The sequence below is a fragment of the Heterocephalus glaber genome, unplaced genomic scaffold (assembly GCF_053883595.1).
Source record: "Heterocephalus glaber isolate CG9 unplaced genomic scaffold, H.glaber_assembly_v1.0 deba00000621, whole genome shotgun sequence".
Lineage (NCBI taxonomy): Eukaryota > Metazoa > Chordata > Mammalia > Rodentia > Bathyergidae > Heterocephalus > Heterocephalus glaber.
In genome coordinates this window covers 8,569,214-8,593,078 of record NW_028258153.1, presented here as the reverse complement: position 1 = coordinate 8,593,078, position 23,865 = coordinate 8,569,214, and the positions used below count along the sequence as shown (strand labels likewise).

Sequence of the window (23,865 nt, the reverse complement as noted above, 5' to 3'; positions counted from 1 at the left end):
TCATGCTCTCAGCTGCTCAATTAGGATAATTTACATTCATGATGAATGGAATAGTTCCTTCTCCCTGATTTGGTCTGAGAGTGCCTCCATCAAATTCAGACATCAATTGGTGTTTGCTGAAGAAAGCCAGCTTTGCATCCTCACTACCCGGAGATCTGAAGCCCCCAGGTCAACAGGAACATAAAATAGCTGGCCAGCTCCCTTCATATTTCTTTTTCCTGAGAATAAAACCAATCTGAACTTGGAGAGAATTTGGAGTGGATACTAAGAGGAATCTTTTGACAGTGAAAAATATGAAATACTGGAATAAGGAAAAGAAGGAGTCACCTTTCCACCAAATCCAGCGGATCCCACACTTTGGGTGGTTATCTAAATGTTGTCTGAATGCCTCTTAAAATTTCCCTTACTCTTGAAATCTTTGGTAACTTTGGGCCTTGTTTGCTTGTCTTGTTTCATTTTGGTCAGGTGCTGCTCTTTTCTTTTCCTATGTAAGACCACTCAACTATAAAAGGAAAAGGCTAGAAATTCTTAAAAATCAAGCAAATAAGGATGCAGAAAGGGTAGTGGAGGAAAATACAAAAATTTCACTTGTTTATTTAGAGTTGAACTGAAGCCAGCTGTGGTAATGAATGCTTGTAATTCTAGCACTTGGCAGGCTGAGGCAGGAGGGCTTCAAGTTTGCAGTCAAGGTAAGTCTGGACCACATAGTAACACCCTGTCTTTTTTTTTTTGTATAACTTTATTACCGTTCACTAAACCCACACATATACAAAAATTAAAATTATTCAAAGAAAACAATGCAAGGGAAAAAAACCTATAATAATATTCAAATATAATAGAACTCAACCAAAGCAAAACTGAAAAGTACTTAAACATTTTTCCATATAATTAAAAAAAAACCTCAAGCATTAACAAGACATCAGAAGATGTGATTTGTTTTAGAAAGATTTTCAAAACTAATATTGGACAAATAGTGGCCTGGAGAAAAAACTCTAATTAACTAGTAGACTCCACATAGGCCAACTTTTTTAATTTAAATTTCAATACAGTCATGTGACACAATATAATCTGAGAAATACGTTATTAGGCAATTTCATCCATGTGTATCGCAAAGTACCACATAGAGTGCCAACTTCTAAGTGCAAACTGAGAAGGTGTACATCAATCATCTGTGATGGCCCCTTGATATTATCCAAATACGCAGTTAAACACGAGATACATGAGGCTACCACTGGCATAGCAGCACACTGTTTTACAGTATTGTATGTAAGTAGGAATATGCTCTAAAGGATGAAAAACACAGCATGTTATGATAAGTACATAAAACAGTAACAGTCATTCATCACACGATTGAGTACTGTGTACTGTACATAGTTGTATGTGCTTCTTCTGGAAACACACCCTTCTCTCCTTTGATCTCAGTGACTCTTCCTTCCCAACCCACTGATGAGCTCCAGCCTAGTCTCTATCTACATCTCTTCCTATAGTTTTAAACACAATCTATATATGGATTCTTTCCAGATTCCAGCCTGTAACCTGATCTCTCCCCTTCCCCTACACCCTGTCTTTTTGTTTTGTTTCGAGATTTGAATTAACTATGTAGCCCAGGCTGGCCTCGAACTTGCAGTGATCCTCCTGCCTCAGCCTCCTGAGTGCTGAGGCAACAGGCATACATCCGCATGCCAGGCAGTAACATGTTGTCTTAAAACACAAAATCCAACGAACAAAAAGGGTTAAACTCAAAACCAGGAGAAATTCAAGCAAACAGCAAGCTACTGAAAAATAAGTTTTAGTTCCATGCTCTGGGCAGGTTGAGTATAAAAGTAGAGAAGCAGAGGGTAAAAAGAGAAGACAAATAGTAAATAAATGCAACATTAAATGGAAAATAGAGACACAAGAGACAAAGCTTAAACACAGAATCAAGAAGAGGCCCAACAGCGCCCGGGAGCGAGAGGGACAGAGGGACCCAGGCAAGCTTTCGTGGAATCTTGTCTGCCCCCTTGTGGTCCTCAGGGATATTGCAGTTGACCAACAAATAATCCAGTGGTAAAATTTCACACCTCTAGACCCATGTGGGGTATCACCACGTGGGCAGTTTCTCACAGAGGAATTAAATTATATCAAAAGTGGACTATTGAGCAAAAGCTGGTGACTCACCTCTGTTGTAAGATCTACAGTAGCGTCTTGGATTAGCCATTTGGGCTCCAAAGTAATCTACATCTTTGAACAAGCTACTTGATGTCCTTCAGTCTTCATTTTTCCTTAACAGTTATGAGAGAATATAATTATTCTAATTCATATTTCTGTAAAGAAGCTGCCTACTGCCAGGCATGGTTGTGCAACTCCTCGGGAGTATGAGGCAGGAGGATCATGAGTTCGAGGCCCTACTGGGCTACGTATAACGGGACTGTCTCAAAATAAATAAATAGATGATAGATAGATAGATAAGGTGCAAGACAGCTCAATAGTAGAGGGCACTTGGGCTTGATATCGAGAGAGAGAGAGAGAGAGAGAGAAAGCTGCACACTATATTAAAAAAACAATGTTCTATAGGAAAGTTCCAAGCCAGCATCATGTCCATTGCCACTAACAAGGACTGTGCTGGATGCAGAGATGGAGGGGAGATGCTGGAGACTCCCTCTGCCATGGTTTGAATATGGTTTGTCCCTTGTGAAATTCATGCTGAGTTTAATTCTCAGTATGAGACAGTAAGAGGGGGACCTTTCTGAGGTGATGGATTGCTGTATTAATAAGTTAGTGGGTTAGCCTAAGAGCCAGTCTACTGCACAGGCCAGTTGCATACATCCTGCCTCCCACCACGTGATGCCCTGCACTACCTCAGGACTCTTCCAACAAGGAGATCGTCATCACCAGATGCAGCCCTTGAACTTGGACCGGAACCATGAGCCAGAATGAAACTCTTCGGGGAGTGGGGAGTTACTGGGGACTGGACCCAGGGTCTTGCACTGTGCTATATCTCAGCCCATTTTTTTATTTTGAGACTGGGTCTTACTATGTTGCCAAGTTGCCCAGGTTGGGCTCAAACTTTCAACCCTCTTGCCTCGGGCTCCCGGAATATGAGATTACAGGTGTGCCCCACCATGCCCAGCTGAACCTCCTTTCTTTATAACTTACCCTATTTATGGTACCATACAATCAGCAACAGAAAACACGTGAAGACTCCATCGAAACAGCCTTCCAATCTGACCAACCAGCCCTGCCTGCACTGTCTGTTCTCCAGACTCCTGCCATGGTTCCTCCTGGGCTTCCTGGGGAGCACCCTTGAGTCTGAAGATGCACATCACACACCGGCTCACCCTACCCTGGCGGAAATCCTTTCAGTGGCTTCCCACTCCCCTCAGAACAAAATCCAGACTTCTTTCCACAGCCTGCGGGACCCAGAGATTACCTGCCCCTCACCCTGTCCCCCTAAGGTCTCAGTTCAGTGCTTCCCTTGGGGAACCCTTTCCTGACCTCTTGAGGTTCTTCTCTCTTCAGTCTCTACTTGGGCCTGGTGTTTAGGTCCTTCCCATCACTAACAGTTCGTCTCTTCCTCGTCCTCTTCCTCAACCAGACTGTAAGCGCTGTGAAGAAAAGGGAACGTGTTTGGGTTCTTATTCACTGCTGTGGCCCCAGTGCCTTTGCACAGTGTGTGGCTCATATTAGGTCTTGGAATTTTTGTTCAGGGAATATATGAATGAATGCAAGAATAAGTCGAAATTTGTGATATTGGAGGAACAAGAAAAGTGACAGCTTACCAGTCTAAGAAAACTGGAACAGGGTGTCGAGGGGGATGCTTTTGGCAAAAAAAGTACAAAGTCATCCCAGTGGAAAATGTGCCAGATTTGAGAGGGAGGCTTGTGAAGTAATCACAGCTACAAAGCCCAAACAGTGAGAGAAATTAAGATATTCAGAGAACCCTCACGCCAGACCACGGGCTGCCTGGTGTCGAAATCCTTCTGTGGGTTCTGCTGTTATACTACATTTAGAGTTTGTGTGGAGGGGAGTAGAGACAAGCAGACAAGAGGAGGGAGAAAAGGAACTGTTAGACGCAAAGCCATTAAGTCCAGCAGAACAGAACAACCGCTAAGGAAGGTGAATTTTGTGGGTTATAAACCTTCACATTGCTCCTCTGTGCCTTGGATATGCAAATGGCTTCCTGGCTGGTGCAGCGAGGAGAGAGCAGCCTCCTTATCCACCCAAAGCCTGCATCGGCTCTCCCAGTCTTGTCACAGTGCTCCAGGTATAATTAAGCTGAGTGGTGGCGTGCCCTTGAGGTGGCTGTCAAAAAATCCCTCCCCAAATGCTGTGAGGCCCTCTCTAGGGAATCAGCAAAGGAGGAAGAGGGAAGCCCAGCCTTACATCATAAGCAGGGAAGCTCCCCAGGGAGACTTTAATCCATTTTAGGTGCCAGGCATACCCTGTCAAGGAAGGGCAGGCGAGCAGGAACTGTGGGTCTGTGTGATTCAGGTCAGGAAGGGCCCTAAGATACTGCAGTCCCCACTCCTCCTGCCTGGCCTCTGCCTGGGCTGGCTAATTAGACCCAGCCAACCTCTCTGGGCTTCTGTGTCTTTACCTCTGGAGAGAGGAAACTACCGATTTCTAAGGTCCCTTCTGAATTTTACTTTATGAGCCAAGAAAAGAAAATTACAGAGATTCTCTGAAATGTATTAGTAACACCTCTGTGATACTATGAGGAGCCCAGAGAATACCAGGTGGAGAATTAAGAGTTATAGACTGGAAAGAATATGTCTTAGATGTGGCGCTTGTCCTCAAGAGACAGAGTCCAAGATAACCCAGATGATGTTGTGGAATCCTGAGGGACTTGGATTGAAGCTGAGAAGGACAAATTCATACCAGTTGGATCTCTTTGTAATCATAGCCATTGTGTGTCTGCCTGTATTTTATAGTAAACTCTCCTCTAACTGTTCTAAGGGAGGAAGGGAGGAAGGAAGGAAGGACAGGAGGGAAGGAGAAGGCCAGGGAAGGGGGGGGCAGGGAAGAAGGGAAGGGAAGGGAAGGGAAGAAGGCGCAGCCAGAGTAAAATGAGAGATAAGAGTTGGTCATCTTTGGATGTAAGCAACAGAGACTGACTTTGGTTAAATTATGCCCCTCCTTCTCCCTCCAAAATAAAGACTTCTCTAGAAGACTAAGGGCAGTTCACAAAGCAAGCAGAATTGTGACCCAGGAATAACAGTGTCAGGGCAGCACTGGAAAGTTGGGAGCAGGAACTAAGGAACAGTATATGTTCAGAGTCACCACCGACCTACATCTGTGCAATTGTTGTTTTTCCCCCTGATCCACACACCCCTCCACGTTCACTTGCAGGAGGAGAGTCCACTTGATTCCAGTCACCTGCACCCCTGCTTTGCAGAGGGTTAACATTCTCCCAAGCCTGTATGAAATGGGGCGGGGCGGTTACTCTCTAGAAAGACAGAAAACTGACATCCTTCTACTCAAGGAGCTGCACAGTTGCCTGAACACAAAAGTCTGGTACATGGAGCTGTTTCATACCTTGTGGCGTTGGCTCCCTCTTGTATTTGTTTCCCACCTTTAACAGTACTTTTTTCAGGCTCAAGCATTAGCCTTCTTTCTCTTATGGTGCAACTCCCTTTCGTGGAATCTATGTACCAACCTAACAACACCCAGCCAGAAATCACTTTACCCCTTCAGGGAGACATCAAGGCTGCCACTGCCACTTGGCTCCTTTGTGCCCTCCACAAGGGCGCCCTGCTAGCAGCTGGTAAATGCCAATGGGAAAACCACCCACACTCTGCTTGAAGTGAGCCCTGGAGCAAGGCTACTCCCCAAGGAAGCAAAGACGGGTGTGCACATGCAACCACAGGGCTGCATGTCCCCAAAGTTCATGTGTGCAAGGCTAACCCTTCTTCCTCCCCCCTCTCACTTTTTTTTTTTTTGCAGTACTAGGGATTGAACTCAGGGCCTGCACACTGACCCACATCCCCAACCCATTTTTTTTTTTTTTTTTTTTTTTTTTTTTTTAGTTTGAAACAGTTTCTCCTTAATCCACTAAATTTCCCAGGGTACAGTCCAATTTGTGATCCTCCTGTCTCAGCCTCCCAGAGTGCTGAGATTACAGGCCTTTGCCATTTGGCCTGGCTATAGTGACTAACCCTCAATGTATTTGGGGATAGGGCCTATTAGTGGTTAAGGCGAAGTAAGATCATAAAGGTGGGGCTCTGATGTGATAGGATTACAGTCTTTTTTTCTGTTTTTAATTTTCAGTACTGGGGTTGAACCCAGAGCCTTCCTTCAAATGGGACTACCCCAGCCCTTTAAAAAAATGTTTTTTCTAAATTTTCATCCAAGATCTTGCTAAGTTGCTAAATTGCCCAGGCTGGGTTCACACTCGTGATCTCTCTGCTTTGGCCTCCCAGAACAATTAGTCTTTATAAGAAGAGACACCATGTATTCTTCCTCCCTACTTCCCTCCTTTCCTTCCCCCAATTGCCTGGTGAAGATACATGTAGGAAGAATCCTCATTGGAAAACAAATCTGATCTTGGACAACCAGCTTCCAGAACTATGAGAAAGAAAGCATGTGGTGGCACAGGCCTGCAATCTTAGCATGCTGAGGCCCTATCTCCAAATATAAAACAAAGGGCCGGGGATTTAGCTCAGTGGCACTGCGCCTGCCTTGCAAGAGCAAGGTCCTGAGTTTGATCCCCGGTACCGCCAAAGAAAATTAAAAATAAAAATAAATAAATAAATAAATATATATATATATGAAATAAAAAGGGCTAGGGATGTAGCTCAGTATGTCAGTGTGAAATCCCCAGATTGATAAAAACCACAACATACAACTGTGAGACGGTAAATCTCTGTTGTTTAAGCTTCCCAGTCTAGGTATTTCATTATAGCAGCCTGAGGAGGCTAACCTAGGTGCTATATGGACTAGCAGTGGATCTGGTCTCCATTTTTTCACTGATGAAATCAGAGATCTCTAAAGTGCTACATAGGCTGGAGGTGTAGCTCAGTGGTGGAGCACTTGCCTAGCATGTGTGAGGCCATGAGTTTCATCCCCAGCACCACAATAAAAAGGGAAGAGGCTAGCATGTAACTCAGTGGTAGAGCTTGCAAAAGGGTCTGGCTTCAAACCTTACCACTGCCAATAAATAAATAGACAGATAGATGTAAAAATAAAGTCTCTAGCTTTAAAATTCAACATAACTATATATCTGTGAATATCTATCAATTCATATTTGTTTATTGCTAAACTTTGTCCTGAGCCACTTTTAATAGGGGTGGGTGGACTGCTTTTATGGTTGCAGAAAAAATATAGAGTACCTAGTTGAATTTCAGATGAACAATGAACCCTTTTTTGGTACTATACTTATATCCCATGCAATATGTGGGACAAATATTTGGGACATTTGTTAAATCGAGCAATTCTAGGGCCAGGGATTTAGCTCAGTGGCTCTGCCACCTGCCTCGCAAGTGCAAGGACCCGAGTCCAAGGATTCCCGGTACCAAAAAAAAAAGTCTAGCAATTCTAGCTATTTCACCTCTATTCTCCAAATCTGCAACCTAGTAAAGGGACAGAACTGGACCTGACTTATCTCTGGATTCCCTTACAATAGTGTCAGCCATATTTTGGATTTATAGACTGAACATTATTAGATTTTTATCTCTTTTAATTTATTTTTACATTTTTATTAGTACATGTTTGCAGTTCATAATGATTACATTTATTGCTGGGAGTTGGTATGTGTACATAACACATCTTCATTCTTTTTACTACCCCCTACTCCCTCCATCTCTTAGGAAAAACCAGGTTTTTACTTTGCCAAATAAATGTACTTATCAACACTTTACTAAAGAAAAGTCAGTTAGGGCTGGGATTTAGCTCAGTGGTGTCCTGCCTGCCTGGCAAGTGCAAGGTCCTGAGTTTGATTCCTGGTACCGGAAAAAAAAAGTCAGTTAAGCATTCAATATTATAAAATAAACTCTAGAGTTTTTATATTTAATAATAAAATTTAGGAGAGGAGAAGGGGAAGTAAAAGATTTAAGATGTATTAAGTTTACGTACCAATTCTGCCACGAGGAGTGTAATCATTATATACTGCAAACATGTACTAATAAAAATTAAAAAGAAAAAAATAAAAAGCAGAAGAAAAACCAGTTTCTGGGAAAATTAACAGAATAATCAGACTACATCTCAAATGGTAAGTGGTTTATTAACTTCCATTCCTAACTACATTGAGAAAAAGACAAAAGCTTTCACACTAGGTAGGTGGAAAGAAGTAAGAAAGGAAATGAAGCAATGTCTAAGAAAGCAGCTGGTAATACTCACCACACAATTCATGAAGAAAGTCTATCTGTTAAGATGAAAGCAATAAAAAATGGTACAATTTGAAAAAATATTAGCTTTGTGAAATATTCATCACATTGTCCTTTTGGTGTTTGTTTCTAAGGCAGCCAGGTAAAGCTTCACGCCAGTTTGATGCCACTGAGCTGAATGGTGTATGTGAACTTCAACTGTGCTGTTCACTTGATACTTATCCTTTTTTTTTTGGTACTGGGAATCGAACTCAGGGCCCTGTGCTTGCCAGGCAGGTGCTATGCACTGAGCTACAACCCTGGCCCTGGTTGTGCTGTTCACTTGAAGGGCTTACACAACTTCTTGGATTTTTTTGCTTTAGCTGCCAGGGAGCTCAGAGTTAAATTGGAAGTCAACTGCTGTAACTATTTTCCCCTCCACTTTCATTTCTTTTCTTTTTTGGTACAGGGGATCAAACACGGGACCTTGCACTTGTGAGGCAGGCGCCGGAACCACTGAGCTAAATCCCTGGCCCTCCACTTTCATTTCTTGATTCCTGTGCTTTCCTCTAGGCCTTTAAATGTTTTTAATGAATGAATTTTCATTCTAAGTTGCCTGAAGAACTTCTGAAATATAGAGTTTCTTAAAAGCTTGCATACTGTGAGACCTCAATAGATGATGCAGTTGAATAGGAAAAGATCTCAATATTGAATGGGGCCTGATTAGTTTACTTGATGAGGATGATTTTTAAATACTGCATTATTATTTTATTTCCCTATTCTTAGCATTTTAGAATGTTAGAACTAGGAATGCAATCATGTCTTTTGGTCCAATTCCAGAATTACCAAATTGGGATTTCTAAGGGTGAGATTCAAGAATTTATAGGCATTCTAGCCTCCAAGATTAGGATTCACTGATCCACACAACCTCTTAACATGTATCAAAATGTATGATATTTATAAGCAAAACAGCTGAGATCTCAGAGAGAGAAAAGATTGTCATATGAATGGATGATAGGCATAGGGGAAGTGTGCCACACCCAACTTTCTTATCAAATTAGCCAACTGTTGGGGACAGAAGGAGAAGGGGCGGGGGCAGGTGTCCATTAATTAGTTTCTATTCATACTACTGTATATAGCAGGAAATGGGTGCTGAGTGCAGAGACATGAAAGAGCTAAGATTTAGCTTGAATAATAGCAACATCCCTCTCCCATCTGTGCTGGGATTTCACAGTTCATTAAGCCCCCCCCCCGTGCCCCCCCCATTATTTCTCTTCAGCTTCAATGATAAGGAGATTTAACAAGGTAGTAGTGTTTTCTATCTCCCCGATAAGAAATGAAGGCAAAGCCACTGTGTTTGCAGGCCCAGTAAAAGGGGTAGAGTTCAGATTTGAATGCTTTCTACTGATCAGCTTCACTTAAATCCCGTAGGCCAATTGTATGCTTTTGCCATTAAAAAGAAAAAAAAAAAGATTATTTCAAGGAATGCAAGTTCTATATGATTATTATAAGAAAATTCAAATAACTCAGAAAATGTAGCTTAACAGATTGAAATGTCTCTCTCACCCTCTCAGTTTGGAGAGCTTTTGAGTTTCCTTCTCAGACCTTTTTTCTATGTTTATATGCATCTATAGGAAAGACTGCTTTTCTTTCTCTTGTTTTTAGTGGATCAAACTACACATGTTGCTGTGCTTCCTTCTTATTAATATATTTTGGCCGTTTTTGCAAATCTTTAAGTAGAAATCTACCTCTGTTTTAAAATGAGCCATGTTTGAAAACAGCATCATAGCAGCTGTCGTGGATGCGTTGATAGAGGAATATTTACCACCAATGTGTAATAAGAGAGGATGTTGGTGCTCAGAAATAGGTAGTAAATTAATCCTGAAAGTGTTCAATAAAAGCAGAGGCCTTGGAATCAGAATCTCAAACTAGTTTAATGAGGCCTTGAGAAAGATATGGAGATACCTCTGTTTTCCCATCTGTAAAATGGGGCTACAAACAATCTGTATTCCATAGGTTGTAGCAAGAATAAAACGAGATAACTTATATTAACTTTTAGCACAATGACTGATGACGACAATGATGACAGTGACAATGATAATGACGATGCATATTCTTCTAAGGTCCAGGAAGGTGGGGGTGGGGCTTAAAGTGCAAGAATGTCGCTACTAGGAATGGATACCCTGTGAGGTACTTCTATTCAGTGCTATCAAATCAATCTGGGTGTCTGAACTACCCTTTGGAGACAGGTCTAAGAGCGAAACTCTAGTTTTGGAAACAACGTGCCAGGCTTTCAGGAGCTTGCCCTTGGCCTTTGGGGAAATCCAGAACTACAACTCCTAGGGTGCACCACTTCCGCACCCGCCCCTTGTCATTGCATCGCTCCTGGAGAAAACTACAAGACCCAGAATACTTTGCGGGGACCCGGCTGTCTCTCCCACTAGTTGACGTACCATTTAGGCCGCATTGCCCACTGGGAAGTGTAGTTCGGGACTGATCAAGCCTCCCTGGCCTTGCCGCTGGAATAAGGCGGGCTAGCCGGCAGTGCTTGAATTCCAGCTCTTTTAACCATCTACCTAGAAGAGGAAACTATAGCTCTGCAGAGTTGTGCAGACGCGACTGTGCTGAAGGTATGCTGAGAAGGCAGCTAGCGTTCTAGGCCTCAGAGGGTGAGAAGGACAGAGAGGAAGGTGGCTGAGGCGAACGAGACCAAATGCCACGGAGGAGAGAGCGGGCCAAGGGGAAGGGAGAATCCAAGTGTAAATCATAGGGGGCGTCCTTAGCAGGAAACTGGGGTGAGGCGTGCCCCGGAAGTGGAGTAGGGAGAGGTCCCAGGAAATAGAGGCTGAGCGTCGTCCATCTGGTGGGATGGCTTGAAGGTTTGGGGTTGATTAGTGGGACTTTGCTCGGCCTTGGACCTGGAGAACCACGGTTGGAAAGTTAGGTAGCAGTGAGTTACTCACGAAGACCTGAGAGCTGCTGTGCACCGGAGCAAAGCCTTTCTCTGACTCCTTCCTCAGTGTTGGTGGTTGGAGGTGTAACGTTTAGGAGGGAAGATGGTTTGGGACGCCCTGTTCAAAGGGAGTCCCAGCAGGGAAGAAAACCTTTGAACCCTGCACATCCCTCAGAGGCCCAACAATGCTAGTGAAGTACGCCCTTATGTTATCATTTTAGGCATTACAGGGCATGACTTTGGGTGGAGGTTTCTTCTGAATCTTAATATAAAAGTGACCTAGCTCATAAGAAAATGTCTGGGATAAATTAATTGAAAAAATCCCAAGTATAAAATATAACGTACATAATGATCCTACTTTGTAATACCTTTGTTTCCTAAATATGTGACAGAAAAAAATTGGAACTGTATCGTTACTTAATTAACAGTGGCTATTTATGGCTGATTAGATTACAGTTGAATTTTATCCTTTTCTGCATTATACTTTTATGTAGCATCTCGATTTTGTAAAACAATCATTACATTTTTTTTCTTTTTTTCTTACTCCTCCAAAAGAGCCACTTGGCTATTGTATTTTGGGAGTGAGGCTCCAAGGCCAGTTGTTCTGGCTTGCCCTGGGCCGTATGCAAATCAATTTACCAAGAATGTTAAGAGCGCTGAATGCAAGGGGGGAATTTAGTGCCTGTTCTGTGTGAGGCTAATGCTTGCTTTCTTCTTCCAGATTGGAAAGAGACAATTTTAGCAAGTGTCATGCCATGGTATGTGGTTTTTTTGATCTATTTCCATCTAATCCATTATCCTTTCTGGTTTAAAATGTCACCTTTCTCATTATCTGATGGATTTAGGTTGCACTGCAGAACTCTTGGGATCTGAGAATTTACCTTGGCTGGGGGATGGGAAGGAGAAAAATATTGCAGCTGAAATACCTTTTTAGCTTTGGGTTTGGTTTTTCATTATTATTTATTATATCATTATTTTCTGTATGTTACCTACTGTCCCCGGTGTGCACTTTTTTGAATTATAAGAGAAACATTAATATATCCTTTACTTCTGCTGCTTATGCATTTCCTGGGACAAAAGCTTGTTAAAAGCAAGGTAGGATTATGGTAAACTTAATGTTTATTTCAGTCTTTTTTCTTTACAGATTTTGCCAACTTTCCAGTTAAAGGTTGACATTTTTGCATAAGCATTTTCCTGTTAAAATGTCCTTGCCCCTTACAGAGGAGCAGAAGAAAAAGATTGAAGCGAATAGGCAAAAGGCTCTTGCCCGTAGAGCAGGAAAGTTATTAGCAGAACAGCCTCAGAGCACAGGCTCTGCTTCCTCCTTTGCTGCCAGCCCTTCCCAGTCCAAGCAAGGTCCTTCCCAAAATTTCTCTAGGGGGCCTTCTAAGCCAAAGAGCCATAGTGTCCTTTTCGGGCAACAGAATCTTGGAAATTCATCTCGTGGTGACCAAAGACCACATAATTCCCATCATTATCAGCTCAGCACACCAGAGCAGGTACAGAGGATATGGAAGAACCAAGAGATGCCCACAGCCTGCCCAAACCAGGGCCCACCGAATCAGACGACTCTTAGTGGGCTCTCTCCACCCTTGGCACAGGGTCCTCCCAATGTCTCTAGTCAGCAGCTGTTTGGCTGTAAGATCAGTCAAGGTCATCCTCAGGCTTCCTGTCAGACCGAATTGACATCTGATGCTAACACAACTGATGAGCTTTTGGTCAAAGCAAAGAGCTCCCAGGAGACACCAGCTTCTTCCTCTAGCCAGCCCACTAGTGATCTGGAATTGGAAGCCAGGACTGCAAAACCTTCCACCTCAGGGCAGAACACTTCTGACATCCATGAAGGAAGACTCCAAGAGAAGTTGGGGACCTCACCACAGAAAGCAGTGAGCTCCCAAAAGGGGCTCTGCGTAAGGGAGGGAGAGCGATTCTCTGTGAAGATCGGCTACAATGCAGAACTCCTTGCTGTGTTTAAGAGTCTGCCCAGTAGAATTTATGGTAATGAGGCTTTTGTTCTGCAGATGTTTTTTCTATTTTTAGAGTCTTTTCCAATCTAACAGTTTCTCATAAATATTAAGAGAGTACATTGGCACATTCTGTCCATCTAGTTATTAAAAGTTTTTCTATTTTAGCCAATGTTTCCCTTTATAATAGACATTGTCTCCAACAGCTGCCAAATTTAGGAGCCATTCTCTCTTGGCCAGAGAGAAAACAGCTGAGTATTTACTGAGTATTTACTAAGAAGTTCTTTTGCTGGGTGTTTTAGATAATTGTAGCATGTAAGCCTAAAAACAATTTTTGAAATATGTAGATGTTTTTTTCAGTTTCAGTGAGGAAACTGGCTCAGCAGCAAGGTTAAGTAACAGGTCCAGGGTGATTGATCTGGAGGAGAGAGCCAGGATGGCCAGCTCTGCCATACCGCAGCTGCTGCTCCTCATGTCACTGCCTGACTATACTGGATTCGGGGAACTAGGATTCTAGTCCTAATTCTGCCCTTGGCCCAGTTAGGAAAGGTCCTAAGTTCCCAGGCCCTCAATTGAATTTTACTATATGAAGCAAAATAATTATGTACATTTGCTCTATGTCTTCTTCAGAATTTTGAAAATGAGTAGGGACTTGCTGGTCCACTATTTTGAATTTAGCATTTTCAGAAAACAAGCTTTTATTGAGTGCCTAGGTACAAAATAAAACAACAGCCATCAGTGTTCTGTCTTACTTCAGATCCTACCACCAAGACGTGGAACTTCAGCCTGACCGACTACAGTGCCCTGCGTAAGTAGACACGTTGCCACCATGGAAGGAGCCGTAGGTGTTGACGTTTTCTCAGAGTAGTGGAGGATGTGACCCAGGGTGTGCTGTGTGTGTCATGTGTGTCCTTACGGATGTGTGAGAACTTCCAGAGCATTGTCCATGTGTCCCTTCCCACTCCACCCAACCCAGTGAGGTCCCTCCTTTGGGGAAAATCATCCTTAATGTTAACAAGAGTTAGCACTGAATGGTGCCTTCTGTCTGCTAGGCTATTTAAAGCCCCTCAATTATGCTAATTCTCTTATTCCTTATGACATCCATTTTACATATGGGGAAACTGAGGCAGTGAGAGGGTGAGTAACTAATAAAAGGTCTCATAGCCAACAAGTGATACAATTAGGATTCACCTCTAGACTGTGCTAGCTCCAGCAGGGACAGGCAGCTGTGCCAGGCCACGCTCTTGGGAAGATCCCAGTCTAGCAAACGGTACCAATCCCCACAGGTCTCTGCATGGCTGGTGAACTCAAGAGCACAGGGACAGATTGCCAGGCAGGTTCCTGCCTCTGGTGGCACCACTCTCTTCTGAGATTTTGTCGACTGTCTTGTACCAATGGTTTCATCGAGGTGCTTGGATCCACACCTCTGTCAAAGAGACAGTCCTGGGTCTTCCCATCTCCCTTTTCACCCATCTCTGCCAGCGACCATTCTGTGCCCACTCTTCCCCTGCCCAGGTTATGAGGAGAAATGCTATGCATGCTCAGATCCTGTCTCTGTAGATTTGGAGGGGGTGTGAGGTAGAATTCTCAGGGCTCACAAGTCCAGTTTCTCAGAGGTGGTAGGGCAGCTTCTGTAGACTTTCCTGGTTCTCCTATCCCTTCACCCTGTACTAGGTTTTAAACCCAAAAACACTACCACTGAGCTGCATCCCAGCCCTTTTATTTCCCCAGTGCTAGGGATTGAGTCCAGAGGTGAGCTACATCCTTAGCTGCTGCCACTGCCGCTGCTGCTTCTGCTGCTTCTGGTACTTCTTCTCCTTCTCCTTCTCCTTCTCCTCCTCCTTCTCCTCCTCCTTCTTCTTCTTTTCTCCTTCTCCTTCCTCTTCCTCTTCTTCCTCCTCTTCTTCTTCCTCCTCCTTCTTCCTCCTTCCTTCCTTTTTCCTCCTTCCTCTTCTTTTTCTTCTTCCTCTTCCTTCTTCTTCGTCTTCGTCTTCTCTTTTCATCTTCTTCTTTCTTCCTTGGCCTCATTCAGTGCTGGAATTACAGGTGTGTTCCATTGTGTGTGGCTTTGCTTCTTGAAATGTGTAGCAGTAGGTGTTGTCCCATTTTTTGGTAGCTGCTGGTGCCTTAGTTCTAAGGCTGCCATGACACAAACTGGGGGCATGAACAACAGAAATGTATTTCCTCACGTTCATGGAGGAAAGCTGAGATTAAGGTGCTGGTGGGATTGATTTCTTCAAAGATCTGGACTTGCCTTGGAGCCGGCCGCCTTCTGTGCCCTCCTAGGGTCTCCTCTGTGTGTGCAAATCCCTTGTTTCTTCCTCTCTCACAAAGTTGCCAGTCATCTTGGATTAGGAACCACCCTAATGATCTCATTAACTTTATTTATTTATTTTTCATTTTTTGAGACAGAGCTTTGCTGTATAGGGCTGGCTGGCCTAGAACTCACTATGCCTGCCTCAGCTTCCTGAGCCATGTGCCACCATGCCCAGCTTTCTCATGAACTTTGAAGGCTTTGTATCACAGCGACGTTGTGAAGTACAGGGCTTTAGGGCTCTTTGAAGGGACATAATTCAGCCTGTGACATTGCTGCATTTTGGAAGCCTCATTTTTTTTTACTCCATTTTTTTCTGTGTTGGAAGGAGACCCAGTACTATAGGTTACGAGTGTGGGTTTTGACACCTGGTATTATCAGTGTGGATAATTTTAGATTAGTGGTTTCCATTGTAGTGATTTTATTTTGTCGTTTTTTTACTCCTGCTCTCTGACCATGGTGTTTGGTGATTTAAATGTCTTCTGCTTTTGGAAATTCATTTAGGTTTTTTTGTGTGGTAGGGTTGCTTTTGGCAGTGCTCCACCAGGCACAAAATTCTCTTTGTAGCTTTTAGATGAAGTTTACTGTTATAGTGTTTGGCTCCACTCTAAACTTTGAAGTCTCCTGCAGCAAGTTTGGATTTGTGGAATTGTCCTTATATTTGCAAGTTTCACATAGGTTAATGATTATTGAGTCTTTTTTTAGATGATACTTTTTTTCAGTACTAGGAGTGAAATCCAAGACCTCTTGCATGCTAGACAAGTGCTCTACCCCTGAGCTAGAGCTATAGAGTCAGCCTGATTATGCCTGTTATCAGTGTAACATAAAAAGAGTTGTCAATTTTTCTATCATTTTGCTTTAGGTAACACATCTGGATTTGGTTTTCTTTTTCTTTCTGCTGTGCTGGTGATCAAACCCAGGTAAACTGGACCAGCACTATCACTGAGCTCCACCTCCAGCCCAGGAATGTTTTTTTAAACTCTACCAAACATTCACTGTAGAACATACAGAAAGTATACTAACATATAAAGAAGAAAAACTATGCCCCATAATCTCCTCCCTCAGCCACTATTAGCATTTTGTTTCCTTCCAGCCTTTTTTTCTGTACATTAAAAGAAATACATATATATTTAATTTTTTTCTTTTACTGTTCCAGCATAAGCATTTTTATTTTAATGAATGTTGACAGTTGAATGATGAAAATGTGGGTGTCTGTTATTATGATGGACCATTATGACCTTCAAAAAATGATTTCATACTAATGAGCATAATATTATTTTTTGTACTTTTCTTTCCCAAAATTTTTTAATTAAAAAAATTAATGGCTACATAACATTTCATTGTATGACTGTGTCCTAAGTTCCTTAAATCACTTGCTTACTGTTTAGTTTGTTCCCAGTTTTCCCAGTTCTAGAGCTAGCTATACAGAACATTTCTGAGTACAAGTTTACCTATTTTCAGTTGTTACTTGACATAGATTCTCAGAAGTTGAATCATTGTGAGCTCGTGCATATATTGCCAAATTTTCCAAAAAGGTTTTATGCTCAACTAGCAATGTGAATGTCTAATATTTTCGTTTTGTATCTTTGTTTTGTTTGTTGTTTTATTCTTAGTGTTTTTGTTTTTTTGTTTTGTTTTTGCAGTGCTGGGGATCAAACCTAAGGCCTTGCTAGGCTAGGCAGGTGCTCTACCATCTAGCTATATCCCCGGGCTCTCTAATTATTATTATTTTTTGTTAATCTTACTACTTTGATGAGTATTTCTCTGATTATTTGTGATGTTGAACATTTCTCTAAGTGTTTTCTAATCATTTCTTCCTCCTACTTCGACTTGATTATATCTTGTCCTTTTATTCATGATGTTAATATTCATTTTCAGCAGGAGCTTTATGTTTCTTGTAAATATCTTTACTTGGTAATTTTTGCTTCGAATTCATTTTGTATTTTTTGACAGTTTAATTGTATGTAGTCAAATCTTTGGATCCATAACATGCACATGATAAAATAATGTTTGAACCCATCATTTGTGGCCTTTTGGCCCTGTATCTCATTCCCAAGTTGACAGGGTAGTGACCTAGGATAGATTAAGTGGTTGAGTATTGTGTGCTAATTTCTGTGGCTTCTCCAATACAACAACAGAAATCACCCAATACGTTTACTCGCCCTAGTGAGCTTTCTTTTCTCCTGTTAATTTCTGGATTCTAAATTTTTTAATTTGAAAAGCTTAAGAAGCAGAAAGGCAATATACAGTATTTTTTAAGAGACAGCGATTAGCTGAGGTGTGATGATGCATGCCTGTGATCCCGCAGTGCCGAGGCAGGGACAGCAAGGAGAAGGCCAGCCTAGAGTACACAGGGAGAACCTGTCTGAAGAGACTCGTGCGCGCACGCGCGCGCACACACACACACACACACACACACAGATTGTAATGTTCCCCAGGCTGACTTAAACTCCTGAGCTAAAGCCATCTTCCTGTAGCTGGGACTACAGTCATGCACCACTGCACCTAACATATTCAGAAAATGTTCAGATTCCTAAAGTCCCAATTAAAGGACATTTGTAAGCCTTCCTAATATAACAGTGCCTTTCCTATCTTTGTCCTAATTTTCCCTTCTTTGCCTGCTTGAGCAGCCTGGGGCCACATGAAGCCACCCAAAGTTGTCCACCTTGTCACTTACATCCCTTTCCTCTTCTGCAGTGGAAGCGGCTCAGCGCCTCCATACAGTCACCCTGCAGCCCTTAGCAGGGGTCGATGGCAGCAGTGGGGGACAGATTGGCCTTCCTTCTGCCCCGTCCCTTGCCTTCGTGAAAGGGCGATGCATGCTCATCTCCCGGGCACGCTTTGAGGTGGACATCAGCTACTCAGAGGACCTGATTGCGCTGTTTAAACAGATGGATTCCCGGAAATATGGCAAGTTCTTGGTTTCTGTGTGATCCTCGGATGTAGAGTGGGAGGTTTGCTGTTCTGTGTTCAAATATCCCAAATGACTTTTTTTGGTACTGGGCGGGGTGCCCAAGGCCTTGTGCTGGGTAAGTGCCCTACCTCTAAGCTACATCTCCAGCCCAATTTAAAATGACTTTCTTAGTAGAGCCTCCCTGTTCTGTCTCTTTTACTGTAGAAAGGTGACTCCTTCCTTGTCCAGAAAGCAAACGCGTAATGGGGATTGTTTGTCTTGAGGCCTCCTAGAGAGAAGACCGCACAACTTCCCCCAGTTACCTGGTCAGTGGCATCTTTCATAGGAGCAGATAAATTGCGACTTCAGCCATTTAAACCCTTGTTTTTATTTTAGCCTTAACAGAGCAGAAAAACAGTGTTTCCATAAAAATAAGTGCCTTTCTTTGGCTAAGATGGGGATTGAACTTAAGGCCTTCACACTGAACTACATCCCTAGACTTTTAAAACATTTTTTATTTATTATTTATTTATTTATTTTTTTGGTACCAGGGATCGAACTCGGGTCCTTGCATCTGCGAAGCAGGCGGCGAAACCACTGAGCTAAATCCCTGGCAAAACATTTTCTATTTTGAGATAGGCTCTCACTAGGCCATCAAATTGCCTGGGCTAGGCTTGACTTGCAATCCTCTTGCCTCAGCCTCCCACAGAGCTAGGATTACAGGTGTGCATCACCACACCTGGCTAAGGCAGTGGTTTTCATCCTTGAGCATGCATGGGAACCACCTGAGGCCTTGTTAAACTATGAGTTGCTGGGCCCCAGTTTCTGATTCTCTAGCCGTAGAGTGGGGCAGAAAAATCATGTTTCCTGTAGGCTCCCTGGGCTGGTACTGCTGGTCAGGGCACCACAGGATCACAGTCTGAAAATGCTGCTAGGTTCCCACTCTGGCAGCTTGGAACCAGCTGTGGTTGGGAAGCAGCATCCTGGGCTGTTCTTAGATTCAAGGCTGTCTTTCAGCTCCGGTCATCCTATCAGGTGACACATGGACTTCCTGAAACTCACTGTGTCCATAGTACTTTCTCTCTGACCACCTTGCTTTGAAAATGATCTAACAGCAGGGAGTTGACTTTTGCTGCCCAGAGCATTTGTCGAGTCCAAGCTTTTGTATTTTCTCAAAGGGTAGATTTGTAGAGAAACCCCTTCAAATAATTAGCCAGTGGCAGGTAGTCAGGTGCCCCCTCTTAGTTAATATCATAGGTAATTTGTGCTACAGTGTACCAATTAGCAGATAGCATAATTATAACAATAGCAGTAATTCATAACCAGCTCATTTTAAGTGTTCATTGTTTTCCAGGCTTACGTTTATCAGCATTTCTTTCACATTTAAATCTCATGTAATCCTCAGGATAACCCTGTAATATACTCACTTTTCAGATGGAAACCTGGAGGCACAGAGACGTTATATAACTTGCCCAAGGCTGCACAGCTAATAAGAGGCAGAGCTAGAATCTGAATGTAGGCAGTTTAACCACTCCGATAGCTCCACACTCTACTCTGCCGCTCGTTTTCCCTGTGTAAAATGGAGCTGATAGCAGCACCCATCTCATGGAGTTGTGAGCGGAGATGAGAGTGTGAGTGTCTCCTGGGACAGTGCCTGGATTGAAGGAAGTGCTGATAGTGTGAGCTACAGTTGTTATCCGTGTCTTGGCCATTCAGGACATTTCTGACCTGGGCTACCCTCGGTCACATCCCTGTGGCACTTTTTATCACAACCTTACAACCCAAGCTTGTCCCGTCTCTGCTTGTCCTTCCTTCCTGTGTACTCCAGCTGCTTTGAGGACAAGTATGGTCTTCATTTCTGCATCCCGGTACCAAGCATGTGACCAGCCACATTGCTGGGGAGGAAATGAGTACATGTGGTGACACGGTAGGAGGGTGGTGTGTCTTCTCTGCTGATTTTTTTCTTCTCATTACAGATGTCACGACCAGGAAGTGGAACTTTCTCTTGGAAGACCACAATAAACTAAGTGAGAAGCCTACCTTACTTCTTGTTCTATTGTGCTATTGTTAAGCGTTAAGAGTCTGTCTTGGACTTAATGTCTTTGAAAAGTTTCCTCCTCCCTCTGCCACAGTAACTTCAGAGACTTGAGCACAGGGTCGATAAAGGTGAGATGTTCTTGGGCAGCCTTGGCCACATCCATGACACAGTGGCTTTGTGACAGCCCATGTGGATGCTGGGCCCTTCATCCATCAGGGGAAGGTGGCGCTGTTAAAATTCTGAGGCCTGGGAAGCCTTCCTGCTGCCACATAAGTGTTAGAATGAGGGGTGTGGACTTTGGGAATCAGAGGTGAGCTGGGATTGCTTAACTTAGTTGGAAGCTATCTTAGATGACTGCTAGGAACAGACTTTCCCTTCACTTCTGTCACTAGGTGCTCATGAAGGTAGGAGAGTCTCAGGGTTATGGGCTTCATAATGAAATGCATTCTGTCAGGCTCAGAAGCCCAGGCTGGGGAATTTCAGTGTGAGGCACTTCAGAAGCTGATCGAGGGAACCACAGGAAAGAAAAGCCAGTTTGGCTCATCATTTTTCTCCTGTGTGCTCTGCTTGGATGGAGCAGTAAATTCTAATATGCCTGAGAAAGTGGGCATGGTCGTATCTCAACCTGCCCTGGAATGCCAGTTTCATCCATCCTCCAAGCTGTGGTGATTCTGCAGTGAGGATGCTGCTAACACAGTGTATGTTCACTCAGGCCCCGGGCGGGCTCACTGGGCCAATCAGACAGCGTGTTGGTACCATTCACCCAGGAGAGATCTGACCCAGCCCCGGGAGCTGGGTGTCATTGACCATCTTGCCCATCAAGCTAGGGCTTTAAGGAAGAAAGAAAATCTGGGTTTCTTCACTGTGTCTTTTGCTTATGTGTCTTACTGTGTGATATCAGATAGATAATTCAACATTCTGGGTCCCATTTGTCTCTTCAGTAAAAAAGGGGATCTTTAATCCCTATTTGCCTTACTGGTAAGTATATAAGAAAAGCTTTCGGTACCTTGAAGAAAGACTTGATGTAAATTACAAGATTAAATGTAAATATGAAGTGACGGTATTTTCTATCATTGAATGCTGTCTGACGCAGAAAGGATAGCTGATCTTTGTCTAAGGCTAAGCTCTCTGGCTGCTGCTATTTGAGCTTGTGATTCAGAGGGAACTCTTTGGCCAAAGCTGAATTTTTTATTAGAAATAGAAGTTAGTAATTTCCTCACCTCTTTGTCTTTCAACCAAGAAAAAGCATATAAATATATTAGCTGTGAGGGCTTTGATTTTTATGGGATAACAAAAAGCAGGATACATACACCATTATCTAACAAATGTAATGACAAAAAACCATGACTCATGTAGCATTATAAATAGTAGTTTCGAATCTTTTGTGGACTGTAGATTCCTTAAAATATCTCATGGGTTAGGTTAATTGTCCACAAAAACTTATATAGTGAACTCATATAAAAGTTTGCATTTGACATTAATACTTCCATGAATCCTGAGTTAGGAATTCTGGATTTAGAATTCTTGCATGTTTTCTTGTCCTGATGTCCCATGGAAGAGAAGACCAATCCTCCTTATTTTGCATATGGATAAAGGCTTGGGCCTTGAGAAAGGAAACATTTGCTTTCCTTTCTGGGAGCTTTGCAGGACCACAGTAAAGTCAGTGACAGAAATAAGACTAAAATTCCCATTTGCATTTATAACTGACCCATTATGACACTTTTATTTATTTATTTTTTAAATTTTTATTTTATTGGTACATTTTAGGTATATAATATAATAACAGTCATCACTGGAAATTTGCACCTTTACATAATCTCTCTTGGTTCTTATTTTTCTCCCTTCCCCTGCCCTCCCTTCAACCCCTCTATCCCTCCCTATTTACAAAGATTTTGTTTCCATTTTTTCCTTTTCTCATATTAAGTCCATTTCCTTCTTTCCTTTCCCCTACCCCTCTCACTTTCCCTTCCCCTTTGCCCCTTCTCTTCCTATTTCACATCATCTGTTATACCTTTTAGTCCTTATTTACACTTTCAATTTCTCACACTAGAGAAATTATTTGGTATTTACACGTGTGTCCTATTTATTTCACTTAAGAGTATGACCTCATTGTGCATACATTTAGCTATTTTATCTCTCTAAGTTATCATTTTTATGGCTGAGTAATACTCCATTTTATTAAAAAAACCACATTTTCTTTACCCAGTCTCCAGTTGATGGGCAGTTGGGCTGCTTCCAAGTTTCAGCTATTACAAACTGTGCTGCTATGAACATGGGTGCACATATATCACTGTGGTATGATTCTTTTAATTCTTTGGGGAAGATCCTCAGCAGGGGAATAGCTCGGTCAAATGGGACTTCCAGTCCTAGTTTTTTGAGGTATCTCCATACTGATTTCCACAGTGGTTGCACCAGTCTACACTCCCACCAGCAGTGGAGCAGGGTTCCTCTTTCCCACAGACCCGCCAGCATTTGTTATTGGTTGATTTCATGATAGCAGCCATTCTTTCTGGAGTGAGGTGGAATCTCAGTGTTGTTTTCATCTGCATCTTGAATGACCAGTGATGTTGAACATTTTTTCATGTATTTATTTGCTATTTCTACTTCTTTGTCTGAGAAATGTCTGTTTATTTCAGCTGCCCATTTTTGGATTGGGTCTTTAAATTTAGGAGGTCTGATTTTTTTTAAGTTCTTTATAGATTCGAGATAGTAGACCTTTGTCTGAGGAAGAGCAGGTGAAGATTTTTTTCCACACTGTGGGTTGTCTCTTCACACTGCTGGTGGTTTCTCTTGCTGTGCAGAAGCTTTTTAATAAGAAGAGATCCCACTTGTTGATTGTTTGTGCTAGTTCACGGGTAGCTGAGGTTTTGTTCATATACTCTTTTCCTACACCAGTGTCTTCAAGAGTTCCACCTAATCTCTGTTCCAAGCAATTCAGCGTTTCTATTTTAATATTTAGATCTTTAATCCATTTTGATTTTAGTTTAGTGCATGGTGAGAGATATGGTCTAGTTTTAATCTTTGGCAAGTTGAAACCCAGTTTTTCCAGCACCATTTATTAAAGAGGCTATCTTTCTTCCAGTGAGGGTGTTTGGCTCCTTTATTGAAGATGAGGTGGCTGAGTGCATCTGGAGTTGTTTCTGCATCTTCTAATCTGTTCCACTGGTCCTCAGGTCTGTTTCTTTGCCAGTACCATGCTGTTTTTATCACAGTAGCTTTGTAGTATAGTTTCAGGTTGGGGGTTGTGATACCCCCTGGCATGTCTCTGTTACCTAGAATTGCTTTTGCTATTTTAGGTGTATTCTTGTTCCAAATGAATTTTTGAATTGTTTTCTCAAGGTCCATGAGGTATACTGCTGGGATTTCAATTGGAATTACATTGAATCTATATAGCAGTTTTGGAAGTATGGCCATTTTCACTCTG

General features: G+C 42.6%; 1 protein-coding gene across 5 annotated transcripts in view; it reads left to right on the top strand.

Moving 5' to 3' along the window:
- Smarcal1 (SNF2 related chromatin remodeling annealing helicase 1) overlaps positions 1 to 23,865 on the top strand; it is an 89,304-nt gene that overhangs the window by 15,586 nt on the left and 49,853 nt on the right. For 2 of the 5 annotated variants that reach the window (XM_087206140.1, XM_004864617.3), the window contains exons 1-6: positions 10,726 to 10,909; positions 11,954 to 11,990; positions 12,377 to 13,230; positions 13,954 to 14,004; positions 18,208 to 18,420; positions 20,380 to 20,430. In XM_087206140.1, coding sequence (XP_087062266.1) covers positions 12,435 to 13,230; positions 13,954 to 14,004; positions 18,208 to 18,420; positions 20,380 to 20,430 — 1,111 coding nt within the window. In that variant the 5' untranslated portion in view covers positions 10,726 to 10,909; positions 11,954 to 11,990; positions 12,377 to 12,434. Of the gene's footprint in view, positions 1 to 10,725; positions 10,910 to 10,989; positions 11,429 to 11,953; positions 11,991 to 12,376; positions 13,231 to 13,953; positions 14,005 to 18,207; positions 18,421 to 20,379; positions 20,431 to 23,865 lie in introns of those variants that run through there. The other 3 variants (XM_021244188.2, XM_004864616.4, XM_087206139.1) reach the window with 2 other exon arrangements.